At 40.6% G+C, this 17087-nt stretch overlaps 1 protein-coding gene across 1 annotated transcript; it reads left to right on the top strand.

The window, feature by feature from the left end:
* The first annotated feature begins 119 nt into the window (after nucleotides 1-119).
* On the top strand, nucleotides 120-16806 carry LOC131780460 (uncharacterized). The gene is given in 6 exon segments (XM_066166360.1): nucleotides 120-413; nucleotides 415-1753; nucleotides 1756-2018; nucleotides 2020-4705; nucleotides 10694-15406; nucleotides 16347-16806. Coding segments are annotated over 6 exon segments (9348 nt in total). The 3' UTR covers nucleotides 16400-16806.
* Nucleotides 16807-17087: the final 281 nt, after the last annotated feature.

A 17087-nucleotide genomic window follows, 5' to 3' on the forward strand; every position in this document is an offset into this window, starting at 1 on the left:
CAATAAAGGCACTCTTACAACGACTGTTTCATAAGAAGAACACAGTGGAGATGTTGAGGACCGAGTCTTATTCTGACGAGTAAGCTTCGCTAAAGAATCCACGCCCTAAAGCGCCAGGTATGGCAGCTGCCACACCTTCATCACTTGCCAGTTCTGTAGAAAAGACGAATGGAGCTAAGCTCTGCAGACTTCTCATTGATGGTGGTACAGCGGTTTTGAGGAAATGGTTCAATACCTTTCACCCCCCCGGCAAACTAGCTGCTGGTCTCAGCTCTCACTACGCAACACTGCACACTCTTTTCAAGAAAAAGGTTCTGCGTTTAGCCCAGTGGGACCAACTTTTCCCACCTAATGGGGATCCACCTGATTCCAAAGAATTTGATATCACTCTTTTGTTTCTCCTTTTTTTCTCCTCTCCACATGTGTGGCTTCACCCCTCCCTCGTCAGGATGGCACGCGATGCCACCTGTTGGTGACACCTCTTTCGAGGCTAACCTTGCTCGAGTGAAGTTTTTCCGCAATGAGCTGTATGGCCACGTGTCGACCACTGGTGTTGAAATGTCAGTGTTTTTGTCTCTGTGGCAGGAAATTAGCGCAGTCCTTGTTGATCTTGGGTTTGACCAGGTAGAAATAGATAGATTAGAAGCGGAACATAGTGGAGAGGAGGACTGTATGGACTTGTTACGTGAGTGGTCTGAAAGTGAAGAAGATACGTGGTCACAGCTGAGGGATATACGGAATTTCCAGATACAGATGCATGAAGACGTTGCAGATCTGCGTCAAAACCAAATAGAAGACCAGAAAATACTTGAGGATACCAAGTTTAGGTTGGAGAAATTGTCCCAATGCCAGGCAAAAACTCTTGAGGCTGTTGAAGAAATGCAAGTAGGTATCGAAGAATTTAAACAGGTAGCTGAGTACGAAAAGAAGAAGAGAGAAGTTCATTGGGAAGCTGAGGCCCTTAAAAACCTAGCGAAGGTTGACTTCCGGGGGGACATTGAATATCATGCGCAAAGATTCCAGGAAGGAACCCGTGAGTGGATTTTCCAAAAGATTGATGAATGGTCAGACGACAAAAGCTCCGAAAATCGAGTAATGGTCATCAGTTGTAATGCTGGCATGGGAAAGTCAGTTATCTCCGCTGTTGCGTGTAAGAGAATGCAAGAAGCTGGTCGACTGTCAGGAAGCCACTTCTGTCAGCACAACAACGTGCGCTATCGAAATCCGCAGCTGATGCTTCAATCCTTGGCCTGTCATTTGACTCACACCTTACCCGAGTACAAGGAAGCTCTCGTGGAAAAACTATCACGGAATCTGGGGGCACCACTCAACAGCATGGGTGTCGAAGCGCTCTTTGCTCTGCTTTTGAAGGAACCTCTTAATGCTGTTAAAGATCCTGGAAGAAACATCTTGATGGTGATAGATGGCTTGGACGAAAGTGAATATCAAGGACGCAATGAGCTTCTCGATGTCATTGGTAAGCATTTTTTTAAGCTCCCAAAATGGATTCGATTTCTCGTGACAGCCCGACCAGAAATAAACATTACGGAGAGCCTGAAGCATCTGCAACCCATACACCTTAACCAAAAACAGGAAGAGAACTTAAGCGACATTAAGCGCTTCTTTGAACTACGTCTGGGAAACCAACTTGAGCAAGAACGTGAGAATGTGCTCTTGGACAAACTGGTTGAAAGGACCGAAAGTATTTTCCTGTTTGCATATTTTCTTAGTGCTGTACTCGAAGAGAATGCCTCCCAATTACTCTCGAGGAGGTGGAGAGCAGATTGCCTTCGGGTATTTCATCGGTTTATCTCGATCATTTTAAACGGTTAGAAAAGGAACTTTGCAAAGAGTTAAAGATTGAAGAAGAACAAGTGTTACGTTTCCTATGCGCCCTAACCGCTTCCAGAGAGCCCCTGCCGTTGGCCTTTGCCTCCAGAACATTACAACCTTCTGGGAACTGTTCCACTGCCAGGCGAAAAGTAAATAAAATAATCGCCTGTATCTCTTCTCTTTTGGCCAATCTGCCACAATCGAGTTCACTTCATCCATAAGTCTGTGAAAGATTAGTTAACAAATACGTCGTCGTATGGTCAGCATGAATTCATCGTGGACGAGAAAGAGGGGCATAAGATCCTCTTTGACCTTTGCACTGCTGAGCTTGACAAAATTAAAGACAAGAAGCTTCTTGATTCCCAGTTCAACGACGCTGAACAGTACGCATTGCAACATGGTGTCCAGCATATGACCGAGCTGGATGGACTGGGTGATCATTCAACAAACTACATCGTAGATCACCTGGTAAATTCCTACGTCATAGATTTAGAACTCATTTTTTGTAGACTTTGTGTGAACAGCGTGGTTCCTTCAGATGATCTCCAAAGTGTTCAAAGGAACGTCAACGTTGCTTTAATGCAAGAGGGAACTTATTCTCTGTTACGCCATCTTTCAAAAGCTCTTCGAAAACATTCCTATCTGTTGAAGGACCACCCACAAGCTTTGTTTCAAAGTCTGGTCAACGAAGGCTCCCCCGAGCTATCCCTTAGAGCAGCAACAATCCTTGAAAACAAGCTTCCTCATGCCTCTTACATGAAATGCTTAGACAAAGACGAAGAACAAGGAGTAGTGAAAGGTCGATTTTACTGTTCAGATACCGTAGCATGCTTCGATGTTTCACCTGGAATGGATTATATGGTGTGCGGATGCCGAGACGGAACAATTCATCTCTGGTCTCTTCAGACAGGGAATGAAGAATGGAAGCGACCTTCCCTAATTGCGAAAGAATTTCAGAGCTCATCGCGTTGGGAAAGTCTATTACAGGATGAAGGAACATATCGTGGGGTGCAATATGGTTTGTCTTTTTATCGCTCAGTAGTTTTTGATGCAAGTGGGAAATATGTCCTACCGGGATGCCTGCGAAATGTTTATACTCTCGATGGAGAATCATATGAGCGTTTTCCAAAAAGCGATTGCGTTTTTTCAAATTGTGCGTTTTCTGGAGACAGAAGAACAATTTTAACTGACTGTGGTGATGATCCAAAGAAACTCTCCTTGTGGAGCATGGAAGATGGCATGAAGCTATGGTGCATATCTTGGCAAGAAAACATTGCATCTTTTACTATTTCCCAAGATGGATCACTCGTCGCAGTTGCAGATAATCCTGGGTCTGTGTTTATTATTGATTTGGAAACAAGGCAAGAACGATGCTTGTGGAAGATCAATTATTCCCCTTGTGGACTGATCCACCTCGCCTTCAATGTTAAGTTCACCTTTGCCTGTGGTTATCTAGGTTTCATGTCCGAGCAGTTTGGATGCAATAACTACAGCTGGGTGTGGAATTATGGGAATGAGTACCAAACATGTTCATTCCATAAGGAAGATCTATTCTCTTCCTCAGAAGGCGTCTCACCGCCGTTGTTTCAGAAAGGGAATTTTTTTTTATGGCCCATTGATTCAAGCACTTTGGACTTAGATGATTTTTACCAGCAAAATAGAGGGAATTGTCTGGTGCAGAGTGTAAGCCGTGTTTTCCCAGATTTAAGAGCAGGGTTTTACAGGAGGTTATCAGACAATTCAATACTGGCCAGTAGCCCATCTTTCAACTACGTTGCGTTGGTAGATGTGAGTCATCGAGATTGTTCTTCTGAAAGCTCAGCAATCAGTGAGGTGATGCTTTCACCTGAGGGAGATACCCTGTATTCCATTTGTTCGGATAACAGTTCTTCTGAAGTGACCGTTTTAAGATTGTCGAATCAAGAAATTTTAACGCCGAAGAAGTCTTTCGAATTTCCGTCCCCGTTTCTTCTCCCTGTGAAGAAAGGCGTTGTACTTAGTATGGGGAATGGAGTGCCAGAGCTGTGGAATTTTGAATTGACCAGACGCATTCGATCTCTTCCCAAATTGAGGGGCTATGAAAGACTTTCTCTTATAACAAATGAACTCATAGCCTGTCAAAGGCAAAGCCGTTATTTAACATCTGAAGGAACAGATCTGCCGGAAGTGGTAGTTTCATATTCACCAGACCCATATGATTTTTCACTGATGGAACTGAGCTATCGTCTTTTAAGCCCTATCGCCTTTAAGATGCTTGAAGTAGACATCTTAAACGTTGCCAGTGAGGAGTTTATCTATTCTTGGAAAACAAAGGTTTTTTACGACGCCAGAATTGAATTTGTTTACTGCAATGTTCGGGGTGAATTTCTCGTCTGTAGTTGCGAGGAAACAGTCGATGGCCTTCTTGCCATAGAAGAGTTGACATTATGGTTGAGAAAGAAAAACTCCCACAAAAATTTGTGGGAAAGGAAGAGTAAAAAGTATCATGGAGAATCTTTTTCGCCCAGGTTAATTTTATCGCCCAAAGAAGAGTTTGTTGTGACTTGGGATTCCCTCTATGCAGGTTATGGATTACATATCCTTGATGCCAGATGCGGTGAAACGAGGCACAATCTGCTTAAAAACCACGATGACATTGTTGACTGCAAATTTGCTTGTGACGGTGAGTCTTTGCTTTGCTGCACTAGCGACAACTTCCTTCGATTGTTTCAAATAAGAAACGGTGGCCTGCTCTGCATACTCGACACAGAGGAGAGGCCGTTCAGTTTGGGGGCCTCCGCACGTGAGGATCTTGTAGCCGTTGGTTTGTTGTTGGGTAGATTGAAATTTATCCATGTGGAGCTACCAAGGAGAAAAGAATCAGAACGTGAAGGTATAACAGTAATGGATCTACAGGCGTTCGCTTTTAGTCTGTTGTTATTCACTATATATATACAGTTAATAATGACGGTACAAATCATAATTAAATAAGATAGTTGATTTTATTAGCCCTTACTTATTCAGACTGTTTTATTCAATAATTTTCTTAGCTTAGTTGAATCAATGGATTTATCTTTTTTATTGTAATTATTTTAGAGTCCACTGGTGGTTTACAATAGGAAGGGAAAGGATAAGTTTAGGCCGGGTTTTGTTAATTTATGTTCTTCGAAAAACAAAGCTGAAATTCAAACGTCCTTCAATGAACAATGTTTTGAGACTATCGAGATGTATTTCGGAACTCTGCACCAATTCACTTTGAAGTTAAAATGTGTGTTTATCACTTGCAGGCTTACTGACCAAAACTAAATGGAAGTGAACGGAAGAAGATCAGAGAATTTTTGCTGCTCTCAAGAATCGTCACGCATAATTTTGAACTAACTCTAAAATACCAATCCACCGAACACTATTGACTGTACGTCGATCAGTACAATGATATGGACGATTTCGATATTTTAAAGCCCAGATACAGCGGTTTGTTCGCCTAGTTGGACACTAGCGGGAGAAAAGCGGTCAAACGTCTGCGCATATTTAAAGGCAGCAGCGGTGTGGAACCAAACTGTCATACACTCCCGCATTTTCAATTAGATTTGGCGCAGAAAAGCGCCAGAATTGAAAACATCAAACCATGTAATTCCTGAGGTCACCATAACCATGGAGTCGAGAGTTCTTTTGTATGGTAACGATTACTGATTAAGAAAGCTGTGTGAAAAAAAATCTTATCTGAGCAGAAAGTCAACCTCAGATGAAAATATCGCCTTAAGCGGTGACAAGTTCAAACCGTAAAGAAAAACAAAAAATATCAGTGGCGGCTGTGAAATTTTCCCCCGACGCCTTTTTCACCTGAAGAATCCAGCATGCCAGACTTGATACATTTGCTCGGTTTGCATTTTTTTCGTTTTTGTTTGTAGGATTTTAGTTTAGATTGTACTAAAGAAATCCGAGAACCTTTTTCGTTGTAAAATAGAAACCTTCGCCTTCGCCTGCCACAAGTTGAGCTGAGAAAATCAAACATCTAAAGCGACGCAGAAGTGAAAATGCAGCAGCGGGGCTTCATTTTTGCTTTAATGTTGTTGTGTTAGGCTAAAATTTTGAGGGCAATTAAACGCGTGAATTAGCAAATGTGACTTGTTTTCTTTTCCTTAACCTTAATTTTTCATTCACACTCGAAGTATGATTGTCTTTCGAATTCAGTGTAACGAAAGTGTCTTGCAATGGTATGGTCTAGACATTGCATTATACAACGCCGGCAGATGGGAGAAAAAAGTATCCCATGCACTGTAATGGAACCTTTTTGCTTCTTGCATGGCTTAGGAATATGGAGACGTACAGGTTTTCTTGCAACCTTTACTTTCCTTGACGCACTATGGTTACAGTTATGGCTGGTGACCGGTGTGAACTAAAGTCTTCAACGCTTCGCAATCTTTAGAAGGCATCAACTCCTCTGTTCATGTGTCTCTCCACCCCAATCTCCCCCCAAACCCTTCCCCCTCCCTCCTGACCTACTAAACAAAGACACACATCCTTTAGAAGTCTTGCGGTTAACCGCAGCAGACTAATCTTTTGTTTTTCTCTGGTGTGCATTGGCGTAAACATGAGCTGAAGTCAGTTATTTATACAAATTGCTGCTATGCACATTTTTACAAGACAAATAAAGAGCACGTCGTGTCTTGTTTTCAATATTTTAAGCTGATCGAAAAGCTGAGCACTGATGATTGAAGAGGAGGTTGAGACAAACTATAAAAATATCTATCGGCGAACAACGGTAATATCAGAATTCCTATTTTTTTTTTTTTTTCAGGGCGCAAATACTCCTGCTCTCAATGCGCGAATGTGTTGTTTCGTTTGTAAGATAATCAATCGCTTAGCATTGACGAAACATCCCTATCCCACACACTTATTTGAGAGTGTTGAGGAAAAAAGGTTAGAGTCTGCGTCAAGCTTTTAATATTGACAATGCATACAGCGTAAGCTGGAGGTCGTTCAAATGAATAGAAGCTCCATGGAAAGGAATCGTAGGTCAATCATGCGATCTTTCTCGAAACTGTTCTCGGCCATTAACTTCTACGCCAATTTCCAAACACAATTTTGAAATTCCAGTGGACAATTATGTTGCGAAGAATGAGCATGCCATACTTTTAATGAATAGGCCACTCTGATATAGAATGGAGAGCACAGATTTTAAAGCTATTTCCTAACATCTCTGAAATATTGATGCGTCTGGTTGTGATAAAATACTACTGTTAATTCAGTCGCTAACATGATCTACAAATCAGGTGCAATTATTTCCCATCTCCCAGCAAAATAGACTATATTGATGCTCCTATCATGAGAATTTATATGAAAGTAATATCATCAAAATTGGACTTTGTAGCCTGTCCAAGTTCCTATTTCAATTCAATGAATGCCGAGTAACTTCAAACCCTGTGTTAGCGCTTAAGATGTGATAATGAAATTCTTTCTGCGGTAAATTTCTCTTCAGTCACCCAACGAATGAAGTTCGTAAATTAGTCTTACCGTGCACATTTATTGTAATGTATTTCATGCTTTTATCAACGTAAAATGTTACTGCAGACTTTGCGCCAACATTTTGAATGCAAAGGTAATTAAATCATGCCCCAGGCATTAGTCTCTTAGCGTGAAACCGAACTATCAATCATCTCTGTTCAATTTAGCTGGATCAAATTATGCAAATACTTCCCACGACTCTGAAATTGCTGTTGGCAACGGAGTCGAACTAAAAAGTAACTATTCTTAAGCTGTGTAAAAACCAGCTACCGGCGTTGAGTATATACAGTTAAGTACACGTTCAGTACTGGAGAGAGTATTGTAAAGGTAAGAATGATTGCTAATGTTTGTTTCCGAGAATTGTAATTCTCTCAAATGATGCATTTGTCGAGCGCTCCTTAGCATTTACAACATTCAGCATGTTTTATTTCTTTAATGCGGTAAGGAAGGATTTGAGAATACATAAACGTTTTAAACTAAATTCTCGCCCATTGTTGTTTTGTTCAATCTTTTCTCTATTTATTTCACGTTGAGTTGAAAATGCTTCACATTTACATGCGCATCACACACCCTGCCTCTTAGGCGAGACAGCGATACAAGTGGTTAAATTTTTAATCAGGCTTCTCTCTTTTGTGCAGTCGTATAGATCAATCAGTTTGACATTATCAAATAGTATGTGTAAAAATTTTTCGTATGGTGAGCGAATTGTTCGCATAGAGCCGGAGTTTTCTTCAGAATTCGCTACAAAAGACCGATCCAAACCCAAGCAAAAAACAAGACAAAGAGACTTTTATCTCCAACCTTTCTTTTAAGATATTTTTTGTGAACTGACTAGCATGACTTATCGTTATTAAGAAATTAATCTTGGTGAGCATTATTGGACCGAGTGTGTTATTCTTTACAATGTAAAACTTGCCATGACATAAAGCAGAATTTCACACGGGAAGAAATTTGGCGAAACATTGTTTGATTTTCTTCCCACGTCAAGGAAAATTATTCAAAATTCATTTTGCGGCAATATATTTTATCGTTTATTCAAAGTCTCTGTTTCATGGTGGGAAATAACATGACCATTGAGATAAACAGTTCTCTGTCCGTTCAGGGAGAAGAAAAGCTTGCTTTAAACTTCATCCTAAACTTTTAATGCGATCGCTGGTTGAAGTTAATTATTTCTTACTTCGAAGTGAAATTTGAAAGGTTATTGGCCTTTAAGATCGATCTTTCGACCGAAGCGTCAAATTGGTTCTTAACTTGTGAGCAGGCTGTAACACGGCAGCGAGATCAAAGACGACAACAAAGGGCCCGGGAAGAAAACCTCGCTAGTTCGTAACTCTTTCTCGCTGCTTTATCGCTTGTACCGAATATGGCTGACTTCTTCTTACTTTCCAGACATTGAGAGTAAGGGAGAATTCTCGAACCTGCATGAAATAGTTTTCCGCAGAATTCTTGTCAAAATGTGTCTGCATTTTTTCGTAGGTACCTAGTAAGTTTTAAAAAGTAGCTGTTGTACATAACAGCAAAAAATGTAGCAAAAGCTATCAGGCTTTCAAGTCAAACTAATGACACTTGTTTTGATATTGCGATATTTTTGGAAAATTATCCTGTTCAAAGATTGTTTGATATTTAAATTTGAAGAAAACAGTGTTTTTCTCTCGTTTTACCGCGTCGTTAAAACAGTTATACTTTCATTCCTATTCCTCTCCAAACGAGAGCGACTTAGCCATTCACTTATTCGTGGCTTCGTTATGGCTATTCATTCGTGATCGTGAACATTCTTATCTGAATTCGGTGTATCCCTCATGCTAATATTGATATCATGGTATTGATCTCATAGTTTTCTTCGTTATATCGTACCTCTACTGTTACTGGTCAAAAGGACGCGTTTACCATCCCTCCAACGTACGCAATAGAACCGGCGCTGCTATCGTTTAGGAATAATCAATGTGTTATCTCATTCTGACGGATCGATGTGAGCAGAAAGAGCCAGATATCTGAAGTAAGACAGGAGATGACATACTCCGAGGTCAATTGCTGATTTAAAGCACTATTTAGGAAGAAAATTATTAAGTCGAAGCAAGACCATTTTTAAATCAATCCAGCTCAAAGGAAGCTCTCTGTAAATGTAAATTAACAATTGGTTCATGCTTTAGCGTGCACTATTGAATTATGGAGCACATGGGAAGTTTGGAGAGCACGAAAGAAGCATAAATATATTATTTTCCCCGCGCTAACAATGGCCGCTCACGCGAAAAAAAAATTTTTGGCGAAGCGACTTGCTCACGCTATCAGCGTGCACTATCGGGATTTTGAGCACGCTTACGTATACTGAATTTGATTGCGCGGCTCTGCTAACTATGTTAACAAGCACACAGAAGTATAACGAATGTCTACGGCTATTAATGACATACATGAAAAAAATTACTCAGTTCTGATTGGTTAAGATAGATGCAGTTTTCAGGTAATTCAGAAGAGGGTTAATTCCGTGCAAAGAATTAACAAACCAGACATTCTTATTGGTCAAACATCGAAGAAACTCCACAGATAGCCAATCAAATGCGAGCCTTGGATGTCGCAACATTTGGATACGCTGAAAATTTGCGGGCGACACAATGGCCGGCGTTTTAAGTAGGTTTTCTTTCGCCGTCGAACAACAATAACGCAGCTGAAAAACCTCGGAAACGACGATTCCATTCATCGAAATGGATTCGGACAGACTTAACAATTCCTTCAACTGTCTAACCGGACTTTAATTTTTTTTGCGCCTTAAAGATTTGAAAATAGCATTGTATATTATTGTTTTGAGCGTACGTCGTTGTTTTGACCAAACGCATCATGTCATCATTACGCATCATTACAGGACCCCAAGGACAACAGTGTTACACACTGATGGGTTTTTCAATCCTGTATAAAAATTCGTTATTATTATTATTATTATCACTTGCAGATTTAAATAAATTATTTTTGCACTTGATGCGCGCGCTTTGCTTCTGCATAATTATGATAAGCTATCTCGTATTTTTTCATGTATATTATTAATACATAATTACATGATTTTTCTCGTGCAATTTGGAATAAATAAGCACTCATCAACTTTTCAGAGACCACAAGTTGCACTCGCCCTACGGGATCGTGCAATTTTGTTAGTCTTTGAAAAGATTTACTCGTGCCCATTTATTCAATATTGCACTCGAAATCATATGATTACTTGTGCTAATAAATATGATTTTAATCTTTGAGATCTTTTGCTCCTTTAGAGTTAAATCACTCTCCTTAAATTATTTTAGGCAACTATTTCCAGTCGAGGTAGCGTTTATGCAACCATTTTCATACAAGGTAGCGTTTAACTTGTTGTTATCTGGGTTCCGTATCAATTTAGGATTGAAAATAGCATCTGTACCAGTAATGGCGACTTCTACATCCACACTACTGGCAAGCTCTGTAGAGAAGACAAATGGCGCCAAACTCAGCAGACTTCTTATTGATGGCGGAACAGCGGTTCTGAGGAACGTTTTTGATCATTATCACGCCCCTGCAAACCTTGTTACTGATCTCAATTCTCACCGTAAAACTCTCCATTCTCTCTTGCGAAGAAGAATCCTAAAAAAGCCGCAATGGGACATACTGTTCCCACCGCCTGGGGTAGCTCCAGACTCCAAATCATTTGACATCACATTGTTGTTCCTCCTTCTTACCAACATTTGTGGCCTATCTTGTCCATCCTCAGGATGGCATTCTAAGCCACACGCGAGTGATAATTCCTTTGAAGCAAACCTTGCTCGCATCAAGTTTTATCGCAATGAGTTGTATGGCCATGTCACAACCACTAGTGTTAAGGAGTCAACTTTTAACAATCTTTGGCAGGAGATAAGTTCTGTTCTCGTTGCTCTTGGACTGGATAAAGCGGAGATAGATAGATTGAAAGACGAACACTTTGGGGAGGAAGACTACATTGATACACTTCTCGATTGGGCTAACAGTGAGGAGGATATCAAATCACATCTAAGAGACATCAGACGTAACCAGACGGAAACCCAGGAAATCGTTTCTAAGGTGCTGCAGACCCAACACGATTGTGGCAAAGTGCTTGAGGAAAACAAGTCAAAACTAGAAGAACTAGAAGAAAGCCAAGCTACAACTCGGGAAGTTGTTCAAGAACAACATGAAACACTGAAAACAGATTTTCAAGAAGTCAAGTGGGAGATCGAGCAGTTGAAGAAAAAACAAGAGAGAGAAAGATCGGATAAAATTCTCAAGAATCTGATGCAAGTGGAGTTTAAAGGAGACATCGAACATCACGTGAAAAGATTCCAAGAAGGTACACGGGAGTGGATCTTCAAAAAAGTTGAAGACTGGATGAATGACAGGAACTCCCCAAACCGTGTAATGGTCATTAGTGGAAATGCAGGAATGGGAAAGTCAGTTATTTCTGCTATCATTTGCAAAAGAATTCAGGAAGCAGGACGTTTGTCGGGAAGCCACTTCTGTCAGCATAACAATGCACGGTATAGCAAACCTCAACTTATGCTTCAGTCCTTGGCTATTCACTTGTCTCGAACTCTGCCAGAATACAAGAGAGCTCTCGTGGAACAGCTATCAAGGAATCTGGGGTTGGAACTAAACAGCATGGGTGTTGAAGAGTTGTTTACTTTGCTTTTCATGGAGCCTCTAACTAAAGTTAGCAACCCTGGCGAAAGCCTCTTGATGGTGGTCGATGGCCTGGATGAAAGTGAATACAAAGGGCGCAATGACCTTCTCAACGTGGTTGCCAACCAGTTTTGTAAGCTTCCAGAATGGATTCGACTTTTAGTGACGACGCGACCAGAGATAAACATTGCTGACAGCCTTAAGCGTTTAAAGCCCATTATACTCGAGGAAAACAAAGAGGAGAACATAAGGGACATTAAGCTGTTCCTTGAGATGCGTCTGAGCCATCAAATGAAGGAAACAGAGAAGAGCTCTATTTTGGAGAATCTGGTTAAAAAATCCGAGGGTGTATTCCTTTATGCTTATTATCTCATTGATTTTATCGAAGAGAATGTGCTGTTTCTCACACTTGAGCACCTGGAAGGAAGCTTGCCGCTGGGAATCTCATCTGTTTATCTATGTCATTTTAAACGGTTAGAAAAGGAACTTTGTGAAGAGTTAAAGATAGAAGAAGAGCAGGTGTTTCGCTTTCTTTCTGCCTTGACAGCCTCTCGTGAACCATTGCCTATAGCTTTCGTTTCGAATATGTTCGATTCGGATGGAAAATCCTTCACTGCTCATCGTACAATAAAGAAGGCGATCGCTTGTATCTCTACACTTTTGCCTTTACGCAATGATCGTCTTCACTTTTTCCACAAGTCGGTGAAAGAGTGGTTGTCTGGCTCTTCTGTCTATGGTGACCATGAGTTTATCCTGGATGAAAAGAAAGGACACGAAATTCTCTTTAACCTATGTAAGATTGAGCTTGAAAACGTAAAGAGAAGGAGCATTCACAATTGCACTTTCAGTGACACTGAAACATACGCATTGCAGCATGGTGTCCAGCACATGATTGAAGTGGATTCATTTATCAGAGACCCAGTAACTACTGGGGTTGATGGTCTTATCGAGGCTTTCGTAACAGATTTGAAACTTGTTTACGCTAAACTTTGTGTAAATAGCAATTGCCCCTCGGAGGATCTCTACAATGTGCAAAAACACGTTCGACCTGCTCTGTCACATGAAGAAGTTTGTTCCAACTTGGACCTTCTTCAGGATGTTCTTAGAAAGCATTCTTTTCTTTTAAGAGACCATCCTCTGCTGTTTTTTCAAAGCTTGGTCAACGAAGGCCTACCTGAACTGTCTTCCATAGCCGCGTCGATCCTTGACAATGATCTTTCTCATGTGTCATACCTCAAGTACGTGCACACAGGAGAAGGAAATGGTGCTGTCAAAGCTCGTTTTTACGGTTCTCATCGGGTGGCATGTTTTGATGTTTCAGCTGACATGAACTTCATGGTCTGTGAATGCCGTGATGGAACAGTCCATTTGTGGTCTCTTAAAACAGGGAACATCCAATGGAAAAGACCTTCTTTTATCACAAGACAATATGTGGGGGTTCATCCTTATGGCGTGTTTAGTGATTTGGGTGCTTATCGTCCAATTGGTGGTTACGTCTTGACTTTTTACAACTCTGTGATCTTTCATCCAAATGGAAAATATGTCCTACCGGGGAACCTCAGGAACGTTTACAATTTGAGTGGAGACTGTGTAGAGCTTTTCATCGACAGTGAGTGCAAATTCGCTCACTGCGTATTCCCCAAGGATAAGAAAGCAATGTTAACCGACCGTTTTGATAATCCTAAACAATTATCTTTGTGGAGTATGGAGGATGGGACAGAACTGAACCGTTTTACGTGTGAAGAAACCATTTCAGCTTTTACAATTTCAGAAGATGGTTCAACAATCGCTTTTGCCGACTTAACAGGTTCTATCTATTTGCAGGTAATAGATAGATGGAATGCACCTGTTTTGCTCAAGCGCATTAGCAAGGCTTGTGGATTAATGCATTTCAGCCCAGATGGCGAGGTTCTTTGTTGTGGCCACCTTCCATGTGAGATAGAACATGTTGGAATGAATAATTACGGCTGGACGTTTGATCATCACCGGAAATTCACATTTTGCGATTTGACAAATCTTGCTGCCCTTTGTTCATCAGGTAAAATTCTCTTGTGGCCAATTCAGTCAGGAAATTCGGTACTCGACTACTTTTCCAACTGGGTTGATGATATACGTGGTGTTTTTCCATGCTTCTCTGCAGGATTCTTCAAGAAGCTGGACAGTACAACAGTATTGACGGGTGGTCCATCCTTTAACTACATCGTCGCAGTCAATGTCGATGTTCTAAGTGCAACCAATTCTGCCCCAACTAAAATGAAGGTCAGAGAAATTGTAATGTCTGTGGAGGGAGACGCTATATATTCTATTAGCTCAAGTGATGATGATTACAATGCTAGCGAGGTACTAGTGACTGTTGTAAGAATGTCGAGTAGAGAAATTTTAACGAAAAAAACTTTCACCTGTGGATGTGTGTCTCTTTTACCTACCAAGTCAGGTATTATCCTGTCTGTTGGCCAAGATACTCCACAACTGTGGAGTTTTGATCTCCTGGAATGTATTAAACCTCTTACCAAACTGCGTGGTGTAGAGAAACTAACTTTTTTATCGAGTGAGGCGATAGCTTGTCAAAGACACCGCCGCATCATAACATCAGAGGAATTGTGGGGCTTGGAGTGGTCTCGATTAAGCAAGGATGAAGATGAATCATTGACACCAAATGTTGCATTAGAGACTGAAATTAGCCATTTCTCACCTGAAGTCGGCGATGTTTCATCTGATGAAGAGAATGCTGTGGATGATTCTTTATGGGCGGGTGACTCAACACGTTTCAGCGATTCCCATTGTCTTGGCTCATTTACCTTTATTGCCTGTCAGTTATTTCGAATGCTCGTTGTAGACATATTCAACGCAGTTACCGGAGAGTTTGTTTCATCAATGAAGACGACTGTGAGTCCTAACGACAAAATACATTCTGTTTTAGTCAATCTTCGTAGCCAAATCCTATTATGTTTCGTTGAGGAAATATTTGATGTTGTACATAAGGAAAAAATAAGATTCAGCTTGAGCGAAAATAACTGTGGAGTACCCATTTGGTGCAGACATTCAGAGAGGTGCGAGGAGTCTCCTTTCGATCCTTATTTTATCTTCTCTCCTAGCGAAGAGTTTCTCGTTACGTGGGGATCGCTAGATTCAGGCTATGGACTTCATATTCTTGACACAAAAACTGGAAAAACATGCTACACCTTCATTGAAGATCATGACAACATTGTCGACTGCAAGTTCGTTGATAACGCCGATATTCTGATTAGCTGCACTCGTGACAATTTCCTTCGTTTGCTCAATGTGAGGTCAGGCGAACAGCTCAGCATGCTAGACATTGGGGAGCAACCGTTCAGCTTAGATGCCTGCCTCAGTAATCATCTTGTTGCTATTGGATTGTCAAAAACCCGAATGAAATTTGTTCAAGTGGAATTACCAAGAGCCAAAGAAGTTGTAGAAAACAAAGGTTAGAAAATGATTTATATATTCGGTTAAGATTGGTGAAATCTAAGGATGAAAGAGAACTGAAATAATATTAAGTTGAAACCAAACACCATAACGCATAGGGTACAAATAGTTGTCCTCTGGTAATAAGAGGAAGGTAGAATCTTGAGGTATAATTTACTCGTAAGTGCCATCTCCTTACTTGTAAGAGGCAAGCTTGCATATATCTCACCAGCCCGATTTGAGCACTGATAGGATAGGGTACACGTCATGCTTATGATTGGACAGTGTAATAGGACAGTTAAAGAGACGGTTAAGACGTCATGCTTGTGTAAGTGGACCGAACACATCGTGTGCGCGCGCTTTTGTCAAGCATTTCATCGATGTAAATCGATATCTTGGTTTTGTCATAATTTTTATTAATTAGTAGCAGGACTTCATGTCGTTCAATTCTTTCTGTAATCATACTCGAGGTTAACAAATCGGACTCCCGCCTCGCGGTGGTCCGATTTCGTTAATCACTCGTATGATTACGGAACGAATCGGACTTCAGTCAGTCCCATTACAGTTATTAGTCAGGTAGCATTGCTATATGGGATCAATATCAGTATCTGGGCAACTGCCCACCTACCCCTCCCCTAACTCAACAACAGTCAATTGACAACAAGTTAAGGTTAATGTTGGGTTAGGGGAGGGGTAGGTGGGCAGTTGCCCAGATACTGATATTGATCCGCTGTATGTCCTTTAAAATGATAAAGCATACTGATAATTATTTGTAGCTTATTAAATTGCTCGCCCATTCCACACTAACCAGTAGATCAAGTCATTAAAACTCAAAGTCAGTCATGTTGATACTAAAAAAACTTACCATCTCACTTATTCTATTTACAATAATTAACCTTAATATTATCCTGCAATGATGTCATTGTTGTAACTGGTGGTTATTTTTCCTCTTTTTTTAGGTTCAATTACCAGTTGGAATGAAGCAAGCCGGACAGAATGGAAGCTCAACTAGAAGAGCTTTTCTGTCAGCTCATCACACATTACTGAGAACGCACAGTCTCTTTTACTCGGTAAACTACGGCTGGCATTGTATGTAAAGCGCCCTACGCGCTAGGAAGGAGATTTCTAAGAATATTCGTAAACATATGCAGTTTTAACCGTATCTAATGGCTTTTTATTTTCCAAAAGATTAGAAATCTTAAATGGGCACCCGAGGGGTTCACCTCTTGTTGCCTTCCTCGTGTAATCGATACTACACACTACTGATTACGTGCCCGACTGGCTACAATAGATTTTGCTCGCAAATGAGGAAGTACGTATCAACTGCACATACAATCTTTTTCTTTGATTTTGGCACGAATTTGCTTAAAGGAGTACTGGAAAAGAGAGCACAATTAAAGTTAACTGTTGTTGTTTCTATAACCATTTTAAAATTATATACACAACCATTTCCAATTTCGAGTGTTACGCAAGTTGCGAAGATTTCATGAAGTATTTACCTCAGACCTTTTATCCAAGTAAAGACCTGATACATCCCTCCAAGTAATTTTTCCAAATTTTGTTTGTCCGTTTATTAGTTTGTTTGTTTTTATAAACAGAAAGATAAAGCAGCCCACACTCTGCTGTGTTCTCTTGTGTCTCTGTCTACTTTATGAGTGCTCATCACTTTCTATGATCCAAGATCTTGTTTCTGTGATTAC

The sequence above is a fragment of the Pocillopora verrucosa genome, chromosome 5 (assembly GCF_036669915.1).
Source record: "Pocillopora verrucosa isolate sample1 chromosome 5, ASM3666991v2, whole genome shotgun sequence".
Classification (NCBI taxonomy): domain Eukaryota; kingdom Metazoa; phylum Cnidaria; class Anthozoa; order Scleractinia; family Pocilloporidae; genus Pocillopora; species Pocillopora verrucosa.